Source organism: Notolepis coatsorum (genome assembly GCF_963971535.1).
Source record: "Notolepis coatsorum genome assembly, chromosome: 17".
Lineage (NCBI taxonomy): Eukaryota > Metazoa > Chordata > Actinopteri > Aulopiformes > Paralepididae > Notolepis > Notolepis coatsorum.
The window spans coordinates 106,308,893-106,326,126 of record NC_140181.1 but is presented as its reverse complement, the minus strand read 5'-3'; the positions used below and the strand labels follow the sequence as shown (position 1 = coordinate 106,326,126).

General features: G+C 46.6%; 1 protein-coding gene across 1 annotated transcript in view; it reads left to right on the top strand.

Annotated features, from left to right (window-relative positions):
• LOC311244211 (fibulin-2-like) overlaps positions 1-17,234 on the top strand; it is a 92,428-nt gene that overhangs the window by 19,738 nt on the left and 55,456 nt on the right. Inside the window, 2 exon segments of the mRNA XM_084333617.1 lie at positions 6,731-6,845; positions 8,736-8,865. Of these exon segments, the coding sequence (XP_084189743.1) occupies positions 6,731-6,845; positions 8,736-8,865 (245 nt within the window).

Here is a 17,234-nt window from a genome sequence, read left to right as displayed (position 1 = left end):
GAGAGAGAGGGAGAGAGAGAGGGAGAGAGAGAGAGGGAGAGAGAGAGAGAGAGAGAGAGAGAGAGAGAGAGAGAGAGAGAGGGAGAGAGAGAGAGGGAGAGAGAGAGAGAGAGAGAGAGAGAGAGAGAGAGAGAGAGAGAGAGAGAGAGAGAGAGAGGGAGAGAGAGAGAGAGAGAGAGAGAGAGAGAGGGAGAGGGAGAGAGGGAGAGAGAGAGAGGGAGAGAGAGAGAGAGAGAGAGAGAGAGGTACATGAGAGCCTCCGTCAGAAGAAGGAAGGCATCGGCTCCGCCTGAGTTACGACGGCAGCCAGACGTGTCAGGAGCTGCTCCGCTGCTGTTGTGGGTCAGCTGACGTGTCTGAGGACGATGATGTCACCGCTTCTGGACGGGGACCATGTGACCTGATGTCTCTAATGTCTCTGACCGACACGTTTAATGACAGGCCAAAGGAAGGAGAGATGGACGTGGATCACGTGAGCACAGTGTGTCTCTGATGTCTCTCTAGTCTAAACGGACACGTTTAATGACAGGCCACAGGAAGGTGTAGAGATGCTCAACAAGGCCCCCCTCTGGATCCTGAACACTGCAACAAGCTCGATAAATCAGCCCAGCTGGTTGTTATTATGCCGCCGCCGAATGGAACACGTTTGTGCTGGTGGGGCTTTAATTAGAGGGCTTGTCATCGAGAGACGCGGGAGGGAGAGACCGGGTCAGACGGGTCGTAGCTCGGATACCGTTAAAAAAAAAAAAAAAAAAAAATGACACTTCTGACGCTGTTTTTTAACGGAAACTTTCGGTTTCGGTTGAAACTGATCGGTCCTCTTCCTTCTGAGGATTGATTGATTGATTGATTGAAAACTTTATTTAACAGATTGCAGAATGGGTACAATACAGCACGGCTCAATACACACAATTGTTAAGGGGATGCAGACCAGAGAAAGACGTTCGTCTTGTTTACATCAGGGTCCCCCATTTTCAATTCATAATGTTTATGACATACACACGACATACAGATATACAGTACTGTTTCATCAAGACATTTATGACATACAAGATATACACATATACAGTACTGTTTATTTACAGACAGGGTTTCTAAAAAAGAATAATTGAGGGGGAGGAAACTGTACATTGGGGGGGTTGGGTGGGGAGGGTAGTGTTGAACATTTACCGGGGGCCAGTTTAGAATTGCGGCCTCCCGTAGGTGCTCTTTGAGAGCGGTTTTGAAGGAGGGCAGGAGTTGTTTTCGTTGCATTTGACTGAATCCTTTGTGGGAGAAGGTGGTCTTGGATTGTATTGTACGTCTCTGTGCAGCATCCTGCCGTCTGGACGGACGCACGGCGCAGATTCTGTGTTTGTGTGTTTGTGTAAATGTTTCACGATGAGGGAGCGTGGATTCCACCTGGAGAAAATGAATGGGATGAATGTCTTATATAATAACAGGTTCAAAGAGACTTGTTAGACTTGTGGGACCGGGACAGATATTTATGCATCAAAGGGTGTCTTTCAAGGTTTAAAACTTTCCTCATTTTCTAAAGCTATAAATTATGCACAGTGCACGGCAGTCGCCCCAGCTCCGTGTGTGAGTGATCGCCTCGGTTTCAATACGAACAGACCGCGTCGAGGACAAGGGACGCTTTTTAACGAGAAACACACAACGAGATGTAAATCACAAAGGAAAAGAGGGAGGAAGAAGAGGCGACTCGAGGAACTCCTTTGAATGTTTTGTAAGTGGAAGTTCTCAGAAGTCTGTGCGGAGCTTCCACTTAGCACCAAGTCTGCCGCCCCCCCCCCCCCCCCCACACACACACACACGCAAAAAGAAATAAATGAAAGTTTAATTAAAGAGCCATACAGGTTGTGCATCGTCACTCTCAGTAGATGGAAATATTCAAATAATGATCAAGGAACCTTTATGGAGCTACAGTGAGAGTGCGGTATTCCGATTCTTGCTGCCAATACCAACACCGCATAAAGACTGCTGTGCGTCAGCTGTCTTCAGCTGGAGAGGCCACAACTATCTGTATATCAGAAGTATTGGCCCTTCCGTTTGTTTATCAAGTGGTACGACTCCTTTTTGACAGCTGAGTAGCTCAGAATCATATAACTCTGTTTGACATTTTCAGAGTAACGATGTTTTTCAAACTTTATTATCTAAAGATGGTGAGTTAGAGTGTTGTGTTCATTCATAGTTAGAGGCAGTAGAGGTTGAGTACTTTTTTATCTAAAGATGTTAAGTTAGAGTGTTGTGTTCATTCATAGTTAAATACAGTAGAGGTTGAGTACTTTATTATCTAAAGATGGTAAGTTAGAGTGTTGTGCTCATTCATAGTTAAATACAGTAGAGGTTGAGTACTTTATTATCTAAAGATGGTAAGTTAGAGTGTTGTGTTCATTCATAGATAAAGACAGAAGAGGTTGAGTACTTTATTATCTAAAGATGGTAAGTTAGAGTGTTGTGTTCATTCATAGATAAAGACAGTAGAGGTTGAGTACTTTATTATCTAAAGATGGTAAGTCAGAGTGTTGTGTTCATTCATAGATAAAGACAGTAGAGGTTGAGTACTTTATTATCTACAGATGGTAAGTTAGAGTGTTGTGTTCATTCATAGTTAAAGACAGTAGAGGTTGAGTACTTTATTGTCTAAAGATGGTAAGTTAGAGTGTTGTGTTCATTCATAGTTAAAGACAGAAGAGGTTGAGTACTTTATTGTCTAAAGATGGTAAGTTAGAGTGTTGTGTTCATTCATAGTTAAAGACAGAAGAGGTTGATTACTTTATTGTCTAAAGATGGTAAGTTAGAGTGTTGTGTTCATTCATAGTTAAAGACAGAAGAGGTTGAGTACTTTATTATCTAAAGATGGTGAGTTAGAGTGTTGTTTTCATTCATAGTTAGAGACAGTAGGTTGAGTACTTTATTATCTAAAGATGGTGAGTTAGAGTGTTGTGTTCATTCATAGTTAGAGGCAGTAGAGGTTGAGTACTTTTTTATCTAAAGATGGTGAGTTAGAGTGTTGTGTTCATTCATAGTTAGAGACAGTAGATGTTGAGTACTTTATTATCTAAAGATGGTAAGTTAGATAGGGCGGCTACGTGGTGCACTGGGCAAGGCACTCACCACGAATACTGGAGACTAGGCTCGAACAGGTTCGCCTCCCTGTTCGAGCCCAGCGCTCCACATTGCTTTCAGTTTAGCTGGTCGTCCGCACTAATACACATTGGCAGTATTAGGGGGAGGGAAACTGATGGGTGGGGATCGGGCGTTGTGGACAGCGACTCCTACAGGTCGGTTGGTGCGCCTGCGCAGTAGAATCAGGAAGCGACGGGGGCGGGGCCCCTCCAAAGCCCAGACCCCTGACGTTGAAAGATCGAGCCGCGCAAGTGGAAAGACGCGACTGCTGTTACCTCGAGTATCGGAGGGGACTCGTGCTATGTATGACTTAGTCCACATTGCAGCCGGCTTGTGGGAGGCAAGAAACAGCGTTCGTGACAGGGGAGGGTTGAATTGGATGATACGAAAATTGGGATGGGAGACTTAGCACCAAGTCTAATTATTTCTCCACGTGGTAAATACACAGGTCACAACATGTTTACAGGAACGTTTTGGAGTTGTATTTGGAGTGTATTTCGTGACTGTTGGGAACTAGGCTACACTGGCACACCTACTTCCAGTGAATGACACTAAGCTAGGCTAACGGTGTGGCTGTTCCCTAAGCCTAATGCATGCACAGAGAAGAACAGGGTGTGTATCTGCTTGTCTAACTCCAGGGTAGATGGCAAATAAGCTAATTTCCCAAAAAGTTGGCGTGTTCCTTTAACACTGTCATATGAGAGATAGCAAAACAGCTGCTGCCGTCCGTGGGGCATCGACTCTGAGGAGCCAACGAAGCGTTTCATTAGATTTTAATTAAATTAATATACTTTTTATGTGACATGACGTTTTTCTTAAAACTGATCAAAATCAGACACACCAGTAAGATGTCTCGAGATGGACCAATTGCATGCCCTGGACCAATTGCATGCTTTCGCAGAGGACAAGAAGCCTTCAGTTGACTCCTTCAGACATTAAGCACCGCCCACAGCCCAAATGGAATGCCCCCCCCCCCCCCAAAAAAGACTGAAACAGTCGACTATCGGCACATTTCGGCCATTCAAAGTCGACTATACAAATCCTTAGTCGGGGACAGGCCTAGTTGGTACACAAAAAAAAATCCCTCTCAGAGTGACGTAAACAGAACCGTGTTGTTGGGTGTGAGCAGCACCTGAGACGTCGTCTCTCCCGCGAGGTCACGAGTTCAGCCTTCCTCGAGCGCAGGAGATGCAAATCAAAGCTGGAATGCACCAACCTGTCGTACCTGGAGGCGTGAATATTTTAGGCAACCAACTTGTGTTTAGCGTTTCTCTGATTGGCCAATACGCCCATGTGACCACGGCAGCGCGAGAGAGCGGCAGCGCGGAAATAGGCTGTCTATTGCCATTCTCTAAGTCAAACTCTAACCTTAACCAGCTCCTTAACAGCGCCTAAACTTAACCCTTCTAACCTTAAGCAACTCCGAAACAATGCCTAACCTTAACCAACTCCGAAACAATGCTTAAAGTTATGCCTAAACTTAACGGCGAAAGAATGCGAATGCACGTTAAAAAAAAAAAAAAAAAAAATTCAAGGGAATCAAACTAGCGAGCAACGAGCCGTAGGATCCACAGCCATGCAGCTTTGCCAATTGAGCTATTTCTGGATACTGAATAAGGGGCGGTTACTGGCATATAATGAGCTCCGCTCTGCTGCTGCCGCGTCGCCGCGGGGGCGTGGCTAGACGCAAGTTGGGCGTGGTTAGACACAAGTTGGTTGCCTTTAATATTTAGGCTACCTGGAGCCACGCGTTGCACGGAGTAACCCAAGAACACGCTTGCCCTGCCGTCATCACGATGATGTGTTCTTTCCCTCTCCGTCCGTCCGCCTCGCCTGCCGGGGTATACGACTGAAGTGATAATAATAATGTGTGACTCTTTCCTCTGCTTTGATTAGCCCCAAAAAGGAATAAAAAAAAAAGCTGGATGAGTTTTACTCTGAGGGCTATTGTGTATGTCATAGGTTTCACAGTGCGCCGTGCCCAGGGAAACAGAGCGTACGGCCGGGAAGCCTGAAGAGAAAAAAAACATAATTTGTTCCTCATGGTTTTCAAACGCATAGTGTGGCCAAAAACACATTTCAAGTTAAAGGGGAACTATCTTATAAATGGCCTTTTTGAGTGTTTAGCGTTGTTTCCTAGCTATGTGGACTTATATTAATATGATCTATGTCTCAAAATTCTCATATTGGCGCATTCTTCCAATTCTCCTCTCACAATATTCACCCTCACTGAACTGAGTCATTTGAAAATGTGCCTATATGTGATGTCAGAGAGACACCGCTGCATGTTAATGTTCAGGGGGGCCGAGCCGCGCCGGTTTAGGAGCCCAGGCTCAAAACAGCTCGAGATCTTGAGGTAGAAAAATGCTGTTTTTGAGGACTTGATTAGAAATACAAAACAATGAATAAAAAAATATATATATATTACAGAGGTGTTCCATAGACTCACAGGAATTGTGTAAAAGTGCCCAAATAGTGAAAGAAATAGTAAAATAGTTCCCCTTTAAGACCTTTTTCTAAGACGAAAGAGTCAAGCTGTGATCCGGTTAGACTTTCATTACGCCCTAATCCACCCCCTTGATGGAACCGTCAGACCTCAGGGCCGCTATTCCAATGCTCCTCGATAGCGATGATGGGATTCGGGGATGTTGTCAAAGAGATATTTATGCTAGAGGCACTTCCTACTGTGAATGCTTTTAAAGGTATGCTACGACTAGCCCTTCATGAAACATGTAACTGTTTTTTACCTGATGCTATTGCTGATCTGATTATGCCTCTTGCCACTGCACAAATGGCCTTCTGTGTTTGTATTTGATTTGTATGTTTTTTGTTTAATGTACTGTATATTCTATATGCCCTGTGTTTTTATGTTGAAACTTGTTGTGTGCCGTGTTGGTCAGGACTCCCTGGAAGAAGAGATCTTGTATCTCGATGGGACATTCCTGGATAAATAAAGGATAAATAAAATAAAATAAAAATATCCATGACTGAAAGGGCTCAGCACGTAGCCTTTTATTCACTGGTTCTTCTGAAACACAGACTGATCTGGTCTGTAATGACAATAACACTATGTAACAACCCATCATCTCTACACTCACAGCACACACATCCACACCACACGTACACACTCACTTTAAATAAACACTCACCTTATCACCCACTTTACTCACTTTAACACACTTTATATGTATCTATTATTAAAGAGATTTGCACTACAATGCATACCTCATTGCACCTTACCCTAAGTTTGTACCTCATCCCATTTCTGCATTGTACCTCACTGTTGTTACTCTTTTTACTCTGTATTGTATATTGTATGTATATTGATGACTGACTTTATTTTACGTACTTTTGACTTTATCTATTTTATACTTTTTTATCTATTACTGTATGAAGCACACTCCCAGTGGGCCCATACAGAAAAAAAGCATTTCACGATAAAATATTCTGTATTTTACTATGACAATTAATAAACAAACTTGAAACTTGAAACTTGAATCCCCTGAAAGGGCTCAGAGCGTATATATCCTTTCATTCCATTTGTTCTCCTGAAACACCGACTGATCTGGACCGTCTCCTCTGGCTCTGTGTTTGTGTCCAGTGTCTGCCAAGGAGCTGGTGGAGGTCTGCTGTGAGACGGGTGAGAAATGGGCCTCAGCTAAGGGCCACTGTGACGACATGGTCCTCCCCAGGAAGGACAGGCACTCCATCTGTCGGTAAGCACGAGGGATGTCCGATATTATCGGCCGATATTATTGGCATTAAAATGTCATATCGGAAATGATCGGTATCGGTTTCAAAATGTTTCTTTTCTTTTTGTATATTTATTTAACCTTTATTTACCCCGGCAAGCAAGTAAGAACAAATTCTTATTTTATTTATTGTTAAAAGTATGCATAATGTTGTGTTAATTCCACGACAAGAGATATGTAATGTTAATTACCTGAAATTATTCCGTTTTTGGGGGGGGGGGGGGGGGGGGACCCTGCATATATCGGTATCGGTTGATATCGGTATCGGAAATTAAGAGTTGGACAATATCGGTATATCGGATATCGGTAAAAAAGTCAATATCGAACATCCCTAGTAAGCACATTATTCATCGCCCGTTTGTATTGTCTTGTTTACTTTGGTTAGTTAGTTTAGTTTCACTATATTGTCCACAGTGTGGAAATTTTTCTTTGGTCTCACCAAATCAAATCAAATCAAATGTATTTGTAAGGCCCGACAAGCAACACACGTTAATGTCCCCATGGGGCCGGACACGTCTTCTTTAAACAAGTCAAGAAGAAACATCACAATAAATCAAGGACAAAACAAAAACACCATGAAATCCAAAATAAAATGTAAAATGAATAAATGAATGCAACACTCCCAGACGTACCCCACGCGAAGGTAAGGAAAAACTCACTAAAAACCTAGCAATAGGAAAAAAGCACCACAGGAGGAATGTGGAGGAGAGAAACCTTAGAAGGGCCGCTCAAGGGGGGATCTCCCTTCTTAGATGTCGGTGATAGTAGTGTTGCAATAAAACAGGCGAAACAGTTGGTAAGCATGCACTCATATGTGTAATGAAACACAGATAAGTACATGCAATAGCAACTGAACATTTTGAAAGATTGAAAATAGAGCTGTTGAACAAACAAATAAAACAACACCAATGACAGCAGACATTATACATATATATGTACATCTGTAATGGAGAAGTGCAGAGAACATAGGAATACAATATACATCAACATGGTCCCGGTCTAACCCGATTAATTGAATGCCTTAATGGCATATTTTTTTTTTATGTTTCGGTCTGTAACGACTACCAGAGGGCAACAGCTCGAACTCCCCACAGAGTGGGTGAGAGGGGTCACTCACTATCTTCTAGCTTTCTTCCTAAGCGCTTCATTGTAGATGTAGCTTAGCTGTTTTTGTGGCTTCCCTGTGGTTTTTGAGGCCAAATTCACTAGCCTCTGCAACTTATTTCTTCCTTTTACTTACAATGGGTAAACAATAGCGTATTGTAACATTGTTAATTGTCACAAGCATGGACACACGGACACATGGAAACACATGGACAGCATGGACACACATGGAAAGATAGTCATGATGCTCAACAACAAGGTATAGTTAAGTATGATGGAGACTTAACGGGGTGTGTACTGTACACCAAGGTGTTTAATGAGACGGTGATGTGTTGACGTGGTAAATATCAACGCTGTTGTTACTTTAATAAGCCTTTGTCATTATCCTTGCTTTCTCATGTCATTGTTTGGCACAAGTCATAATCGAGCTCAAGCTGTCCATCGAGTGGCCTTTAGGGTTTCCAATGTGAAGTGAGATTTGAGTGCGCGCTCCCACGATCAATTAGAGCACCAGTTGAAATACCTTTTTTTTCTTATTGATTTGAACACATTCCATGTCTGAACTGATTTCCCTTTCGACATCTAATGAACCGAGAGGTGAAGAAGCAGGTTCATCAGTGGGCTCTGCGGCAGCACCGGTGGTGGGGGGGGGGGGGGGGGAGCCCATGCAGGCACTGTTACTCGAGCCCAGGACCACGGTTACAGTCATAACATCGCTGAAGAATGTTCTCTGTGTTTTTCTCTGCACAGGACTGCACAGAAACAGTGCTGTTTGGGTTCCCTGAGGGAGAGCCTGTGTTTTGCCGGCATGAACGCGGCCAGAGGAGGGGGCGTGTGCGCGGAGGACGCCGGTGACACGTGTGGAGCCGACGCCTACAAGGCTAGTATTGGACGGGGGGTGGGACCCCTCCCTGCCTCTGGGGGCTGGACCCAGTGCCTTCTGGGGATTGGTCCTTCTCTCCCCCGTGGCTCCGGAATGATCTTCTGCTCCTTACTGCTGCTTTCAGTGGAGGGGATACCGCTCCTTTAACCCTTTCACTACCACACTACAGAAGGCGGTAGTGAAAGGGTTAACCTTCTGTAGTGTGGTAGTGAAAGGGTTGACCTCCTGTAGTGTGGCAGTGAAAGGGTTAACCTTCTGTGTTGTAGTAAAATAGTTAACCTTCTGTGGTGTGGTAGTGAAAGGGTTAACCTTCTGTGGTGTGGTAGTGAAAGGGTTAACCTTCTGTAGTGTGGTAGTGAAAGGGTTAACCTTCTGTAGTGTGGTAGTGAAAGGGTTAACCTTCTGTAGTGTGGTAGTGAAAGGGTTAACGTTAGGTTATGACTATAACCAAGTTCTGTTAGTTAGGGGCGATGCTTGGCATCGCTACTGCACTATCTCGCGTACGTGCACGCGTACTGAATAAACCACAAATGTACCTCTAATACCAGTATTAGTCTGACCACACCCCTCATCAGCTTACCTTCATAAGCAGGTGTGTGGTCACCTGCTCTCCTCCTTCCCAAGCTTTCACCACAAGGTGAGGACAAGGGCTGCAGCGGCCGTCCGATGCCAAGCATCGCCCCTAACTAACAGAACTTGGTTATAGTCATAACCTAACGTTCTGTATCGTTAGTGGCTTAGCTTGGCATCGCTACTGCACAAGGGAGGCCAAGCGGAGCCACTTGGCTGACAAATACACCCCGCTGACAGCCCCCCAAAACCATCAGAACAGGGAGGGCCGAGCCCCCCCGACCCCCCCTAATGGAGGGTAGCCCCCCTATTAGGGACGTCACGGGAGGGCGACGGACCCGACCGTGCGAAGAGGCACTCAAGCAACTCAACGCACAGGGTGAGCAGACCGTGGCTTGACCCCACGACTACACACACGCACAACCCGCATGCCACCCGGGAACGAACGGAGGAACAACCTCGTTACTGCCCCCAGAATCACGGGGTCAAGGGCAAACCCAACCCCGTGGCAAGGCCGTAGCAGCGGAGCACGAAGGAAGACCCAGACCCATCAAAAGGACTGGACTCCCTAGAATGGGGGCCCGGAGAAGTCCATGATGCCAGCATCAAGACCCCACCAGGTGGGCACGTAGTGCCCCGCCCCCCACATCGCCAGCGTATTCGGACAAAGGCCCCTCAGTTACTGCACCTGGTATTCCCAGGCGGAACCAACCAGGCCAGAACCTGCCCAGCTTCCGAGATCGGACGAGATCGGGCGTGTTCAGGTCGGTATGGCCGTAAGCCGAGCGGGCCCCGTCCCCCCAATAGTACACCGCCTGGCACACTGACCCTGCAGAATAGGCAGTCAGCATGGCCGTAAGCACACAAAAAAGGTTAACCAACGGAAGCAGGCAGCGCACCGGGGAAAAACCAGGCAACAGGCTGTTAACCCTAGCCTGGAGACTGCGGACGAGACAGGCGCCAGAGGGGACAGCTGAACACAGCCGCCCCGGCGGAAGGAGCGTAAGCTGGCGGTGTTGCATGACCAAGCCTCCATTTAACAACCCCCACCCAGAGGGGTCGAGGCAGAGAAGGCTGACACGATTGGCAGACGTCATGAACGTGCAGGGGCACCCTCAAACGGTGAACCCGGGAGTTGACACTGCTCCAACACACCAGGGAATCAACCACCTCGGTGTTACCCAATGCGGTGGTTGTTCCTATAACCCCTCAAGAAAAAACTCCAAAACACACCTGCGGGTATACACCGGCTATACCGCAGTACAAGTGTTTCAGTTTCCAAAAAGGGTTAACCCAGGCCTACGGGTCGCAAACATCACTTCGGACCGGGCCTGGCGGTACGGGAAGCACAGGGTCACCAGAGGAGGTCAAAAAACCACCCCCACAGGCCCCTCTTCGCCATGCGTGAGAGAGGAGCGAAAAATAATGGAGAACCAGCCCCTAAGCACACCGTACCCGGTATTCCCCGGCGGTCTCCCAACCAAGTACTAACCAGGACCAACCTGTGTAGCGGCCGAGATCCGACGAGATCGAGCGCGTACAGAATGGCATGGCTGTAAGCCATGACGACAGTGCTGAGTAAAAACATACCCAACCAGGGTCTCCATAGCGCTTAACCCTGTGACACCCAGACCGACCTGGCATTTTTCCCCCTGAAAAAAGCCCAAGTCCCTCAGGGTACCAGAACAGCAGATCTGCATCCCCGGCGGACAACGGGTTCAACTGATCTGGACCAGCGTGACCAGAACCAGTCCCGTGCCCTAACCACGCCGACATGCCTACTCCAGGAGAAGGGCAGATATGCGTGTTGATCTGAACATGAAAAGAAGGCGCCACCCAGACGTTCGGACGAACCGCGCCTGGTGGCCCACCCCAAGGGCGTGAGACCCCACTACATATGTTCAGATCCATCCCGTCATCATCCCCCAGACATGAACGAGAATCCGTCGACAACCCACCCAGGTCATGGGATGTGGTCGCCGGAAGAGGAAAAACCCCCATCTCAGTTGCTTTATAAAAACGCTGTTTCAACCACAAGCAACCAAGGCGTGCCAGTCAATCGCCTGTTTACAGCGAGCTAGCACTATACGTGCGTCGGGACACACCCCCATCAATGAACAGGCTATTTAGACCTGTCATTGAATCCCCAAGGCGCCCAGGGGAACGACAAGAGGGGTGTGACACTCCCTAACTCCAACACTTCTGGAATAGAAAGAAGGAAGCATCAACAGTATGTATCCCAGTCTACACAGCCGGGGTAAAAAATGTTCACATTTTTACATCCCACCACCCTCCCATAGGAAAGAGACGGGGATCCCCAGAGAGACTTCCCACGCGAGCTGTACAGATTGAAAAGAATATATTGCACCTTGAGCCATGTAAAAAACTGGTTTTAGGGCCTCCGGGGAAGAGGCACCGAACCCATACACACTCAATAAACGAATTGAATCGAATATACATACAATAGAAAAGGACCCTTCTAGAGGGTCCACTCACTTTGACAATCTGAGGAGGAAGGCTCTGTACTCTGATGGAGGCTTCCTCACATGGAAGAAGGAGTCCGAACTCACAGAAGGCCTGAGTAGGCGCTTGGTGAGGAGGAGCCCTGACCACCCCCCCTGAAAACAGATCCATCACATGGACCTGAACAGCACACGGAAGTCCTACCAACAGAGACGCGCACGGTGACGTACTCTATGGCGGGGGAATTCCTGCGGTGCACACGCCCAATATACCAGGCCGTGGGACCAGGAACTCCCTCCCCCCCCCCCCCCCCCCCCCCGTAACGTGCCGAACCGCCACGTGACGGGAACCTTGAAGGACAGGGGGTGTACCCCTGACCGACAGAACAATGGGGAGAGGAAAGGTTACCAGTTCACCCCTTTACGACCCCACACCCATGATACGACGTAACGACAAAAAGAGAATATGACACAGTCATAGTCAGCTCTATGAAGCGTTTCACAGCTCCACACAGCGCATGAGCTAACCTGCTATCTGATTTTTACTAAGGAAAAACACAGAATAGAGAAGGCTCTAAGAACCCCGGTCCAACACACACATGTGCTTCTGTGGCCAGTACAACCCAGTTGTAGGTCACATGACACACACAACCCATCATCACCTACAAAAAATGGCAAAAACACTCAACAGAGGAACGCCGTTTTTTTCACAATGAGAGAATACATCATTCTTGATTAGTATCGACCACAGGCCTTGCTAAGCACACATGACAGCAACCAAACCAATTTCCCTTTAGGAAATAAGTTTCTCCAGCAGATTTAGCACAACCTCAGCAATCAAGCTAAGAGTCACATCGTATCCCTACCACACAAAAGACACAATTAATGCACAACATGTCTGATAGGAGGTGATAAAGTCCCCAGGGAACCGGGGGGGGGAAAACACAATCCTCCTATTTTACCCTCAATACGGCCAGTTAAAACAGGAAAACCTGTTAATGTGTGAACTCACTGTTCATTGTCATTACAGTCTGAGAAAGAACATTCTTTTACTCACTTGTCACCAAGCATAGCTTCATAGGTCAGTTGCCTTAGTAGTGAGTACACGGTACACATAAACACCATGATGTTTCTCACACAACAACCAGATCAATACATCACGATCTGCACGGAGAAGCTAACTGCCAGTGACAAAAACAGCTCACACACAACCCGCAACGTATCCCAAATGCATTGCAACAACACACGTTTTGGGAAAAAACACCGTTATTCACAATACATTTAGCAAGGTAAAACCAGAAGACGTGTTATGAGGTCTGGCCAACCCCGTACCTACCCGGAACGCAGATCAGCGAAGTGCAGTCACAAGACACCGTAGAACACAGCCGTCCTGTGTTGTTCGACCCGGGCAGCGTCGCCGCTCCACCAGTCGCTACAGTCCTCTTTGTTGACGCAATCCCCGTCTAGGCTCAGGCAGGGTCGACGAACATCCCCTGTCAAGGATGACGTCGTGGTCAAGAGTGTAAAACATGTTAAAATCAAAGCACGTTCAACAGAATAGCATCAAGCTAACGGCTGCTCCAACCGTTCGGGTGCTATTGCTTCCGCTCGCGAGACGCCGATCTAACGACGCACGCGATCAGAAGCGAGCTCCCGGCGGCGCGCGAGAAGCCAAGCTACCCCGCGCCAGGCCACTGACCGGCTAACCGTAAGCCATGAACATGTAAACAATGACATAACACTCACCCAGACAGGCCGCCGTTCTGAACCCCTCCTCACTTTTTAAGAGAAAAGAGAAAACAAGACGTCAACACCGCTTCACAACGGTGACATTACCACGTCCGGCGGAATCAGCACAGTACCAACTGGCCTGTATAGCTGACTTTGAACATGAATCTGCCGCTATCGCACATTACATGCACATATCCCCTCGTGAAGGAATACTCTCATTTGGATATGAAAGATGGGGTCTTAACACGGTGACAGAGAGAATCCACTCGTCCAGAACACACAGGGATCACCAGTGTCAATGGTCGCGGCCCACTAGTTAAAACTATAATGGTCGCCAGACCAAGGCCTTCTGTCGCCTAGGCGGCTAAACAAAGGACCCTAGCCTGGGGCCGGTTTCCATAAACTTTGTCAAGTAGCCCCCATAGCACTAACAGACAAGTGGAGCCCGCCAGCAAACACTACTCACCCAACCTGGAACGCACCGCTCCTCACAACAGCGGCATGTCCGACAGTTCAGCTGTGGCCTGACAGGTTTCACCCCAACAAACACAGCAAGGAACTGCAGTTGAGAAGCATGCAGCGGCGTGCTCCCAATACGAAAACCGGTGGAGGGTTTTTAGAATGATCATCATCTTCTAGACACTCCAGTACGAAGACAATATCGCCGTATTTTCTCGAAAATAGTGAGAGAGAAAATAAAGATATGATGTCAACGTATCCTTGTTTCCCAAGCTGTTCCTAATCCAATTTCTTCCATCATGGTGTCAAGTGTGGGGATCTACCGAGGCACCTCTTCCTTGTGGTGAAAGCGAGAAGGAGGAGAGCAGGTGACCACACACCTGCTTATGAAGGTAAGCTGATGAGGGGTGTGGTCAGACTAATACTGGTATTAGAGGTACATTTGTGGTTTATTCAGTACGCGTGCACGTACGCGAGATAGTGCAGTAGCGATGCCAAGCTAAGCCACTAACGATACAGAACCTTCTGTAGTGTGGTAGTGAAAGTGTTAACCTTCTGTAGTGTGGTAGTGAAAGTGTTAACCTTCTGTAGTGTGGTAGTGAAAGGGTTAACCTCATGTAGTGTGGTAGTGATAGGGTTAACCTCATGTAGTGTGGTAGTGATAGGGTTGCTGTTGCTCTGCCAAGAGACGCCTGGAGAAATCCCCAGTATAATAAGTTACTAAACTCCAACCCCACACGTCAGACCAAAACAGGCAATTAAAACAAAGTGCAATAATACCAAGCAGGGCTCTTTCGCCCAGAGATCGCTGTCTGACGGCATGACAGATTCTACCTTTGAAGAATTAAATCAGATACAATTTAATAAAAAACTAAAAACTAAAATAAAAATATCTGTGACCCACTTCCAGGAGAAAAGACAAGCCGGAGTCTGTTGGGGCACAACATCAGCTTTGAAGTCTAACTTTAACAACTAAGCTAATACAGCCTTTAAATTAGCCCTTCTGAAACGCATTAGTCACGGTTGTTTTTGTATCAAAATGTGCAGATGGCAACTGGTCTTGAGCCGTTAACCCTTTCACTACCACACTACAGGAGGTTAACCCTTTCACTACCACACTACAGGAGGTTAACCCTTTCACTACCACACTACAGAAGGTTAACCCTTTCACTACTACACTACAGACCCTTTGTTGTGTGGTAGTGAAAGGTTAACCTTCTATAGTGTGGTAGTGAAAGGGTTAACCGTCTGTAGTGTGGTAGTGAAAGGGTTAACCTTCTGTAGTGTGGCAGTGAACGGGTTAACCTTCTATAGTGTGGCAGTGAAAGGGTTAACCGTCTGTAGTGTGGTAGTGAAAGGGTTAACCATCTGTAGTGTGGTTGTGAAAGGGTTAACCGTCTGTAGTGTGGTAGTGAACGGGTTAACCGACTGTAGCGTGGTTGTGAAAGGGTTAACTGTCTGTAGTGTGGTAGTGAAAGGGTTACAATTAAAACGTCTCCCCATGTGGACGGCTCTCTTACAGGAAGGAGTGTCGTCACCGTGGCACTGATTCCCTCCGTGATTCCATCACGTTATTCCATTTAGACCAAATGTTTCGGGGGCCAAGGTTCCCACAGGTTTACGACTTCCACCGCTGTGAAAAAAAGACCTCGGTGCTCGAATTGCTTTTATCACTACAAGCGTCTCTTCGCCTCCTCGCTCTGTATTTTGGAACCTCGTTTATTTGACATGAAGTGTAGCGGAGCGCTCTCGTTCGCGGTCTGTTATGGTTGTCGGTGAGGGTCAAGGCATGATGTGTGTGTGACTGTGGAATATTATGGCATGTTAGTCCATGTTTCCACGGCCATCCATCTGCCATCCGACCGGTGTGGCGGAGGCAGCGGGCCCCGCTCTGAGCCCCCACCAGGGGTGTAAAAAGTACCCAGAAATTATACTTAAGTGAAAGTATGGGTACCGTCTCAAAATCATACTCAAGTCAAAGTCAGAGTATCTGGCTAAAAACACACTTGAGTCAAAGTTAAAAACTTTCTATTTTTAAATGTACTTGTAACTGAGGGGTTACAAAACCCTGACTGTATTAAAGATTGTGATAGATTAAACCACTACTACATATTATTATTATTACTTGCCAGACAGTACAGTTATTATGGCAGACACTCAAATAGACGGCACGGTGACAAAGAGATATCATTTACAGCATTTTATTATTATGCAGAAGATACAACTGATAATTACTGGGTCGCTCTTTTATGGCGAATGATATTAGAAAGTCAGAGTATCAAAGTCAATGGGAATGAATAATTCCTAGGCTAAGTATACTAGACCGGACGCTGCATGGCGTGAGATGGCAATATAGGGGGGCAAAAACGAGGGTATAGCTGGAGACTGGTGATTTCCTCCCACAGAGTTGTAAGCTCCAGAGGAATGAAGAATAGACGGATACTCAGGCTGGTCACTTGAAGAAAAGGGGTTCTCATACGGATCCGGTCCTTATAATCCAAGTGCTCGGTAGCAGGGTAATAGCTGTAATCCAATGCCCGATAGCAATGATGATAGCCAGCTAGCTTCGTCCCCGAAGCTAGCCCGATGTAGAATCTTCAGGGTAGTTAAATCCAAACGACAATGGTATTAACGATGCTCTTCTCCACGGTACTACGTTTCCACAAGTCACTATAATCCACCAATAATGGTTCTACTATATCGCCGCGGTAGGTTCCAATGCTCACATGTCCAATAGTTCTGCTACTAGGTTCACCTCGTGTTCGGATACTAATTACTTTAAGTCCACACACACTTGCTAAGGTTCACGCTAGTTACTAAACGAACGAACTGCTTGTTAATGCTGCACACCGAACGAACTGCTATAATACGATTCACACTAAATGACGACTCTTTACTTCACGTTAGGTTAGGTCGAACTTGACTCTGCTACTAGACTAACTGGGTTAACGTTACTGCGTTAACTGTAATGACGAACTGCACAATACGTTAGGTTCAACTACTGCTGTTTACTTCACACACGAACTGCTACTGTTTTCGCCTTCCACAATATATATACTTAGAGGGCTTTCTAGGGCGCAACCGAAGCTCTTGTCCGGGATCAATGCGCTGGCCCCAGGCATGTCTCAACTTGTCCAGACTCGT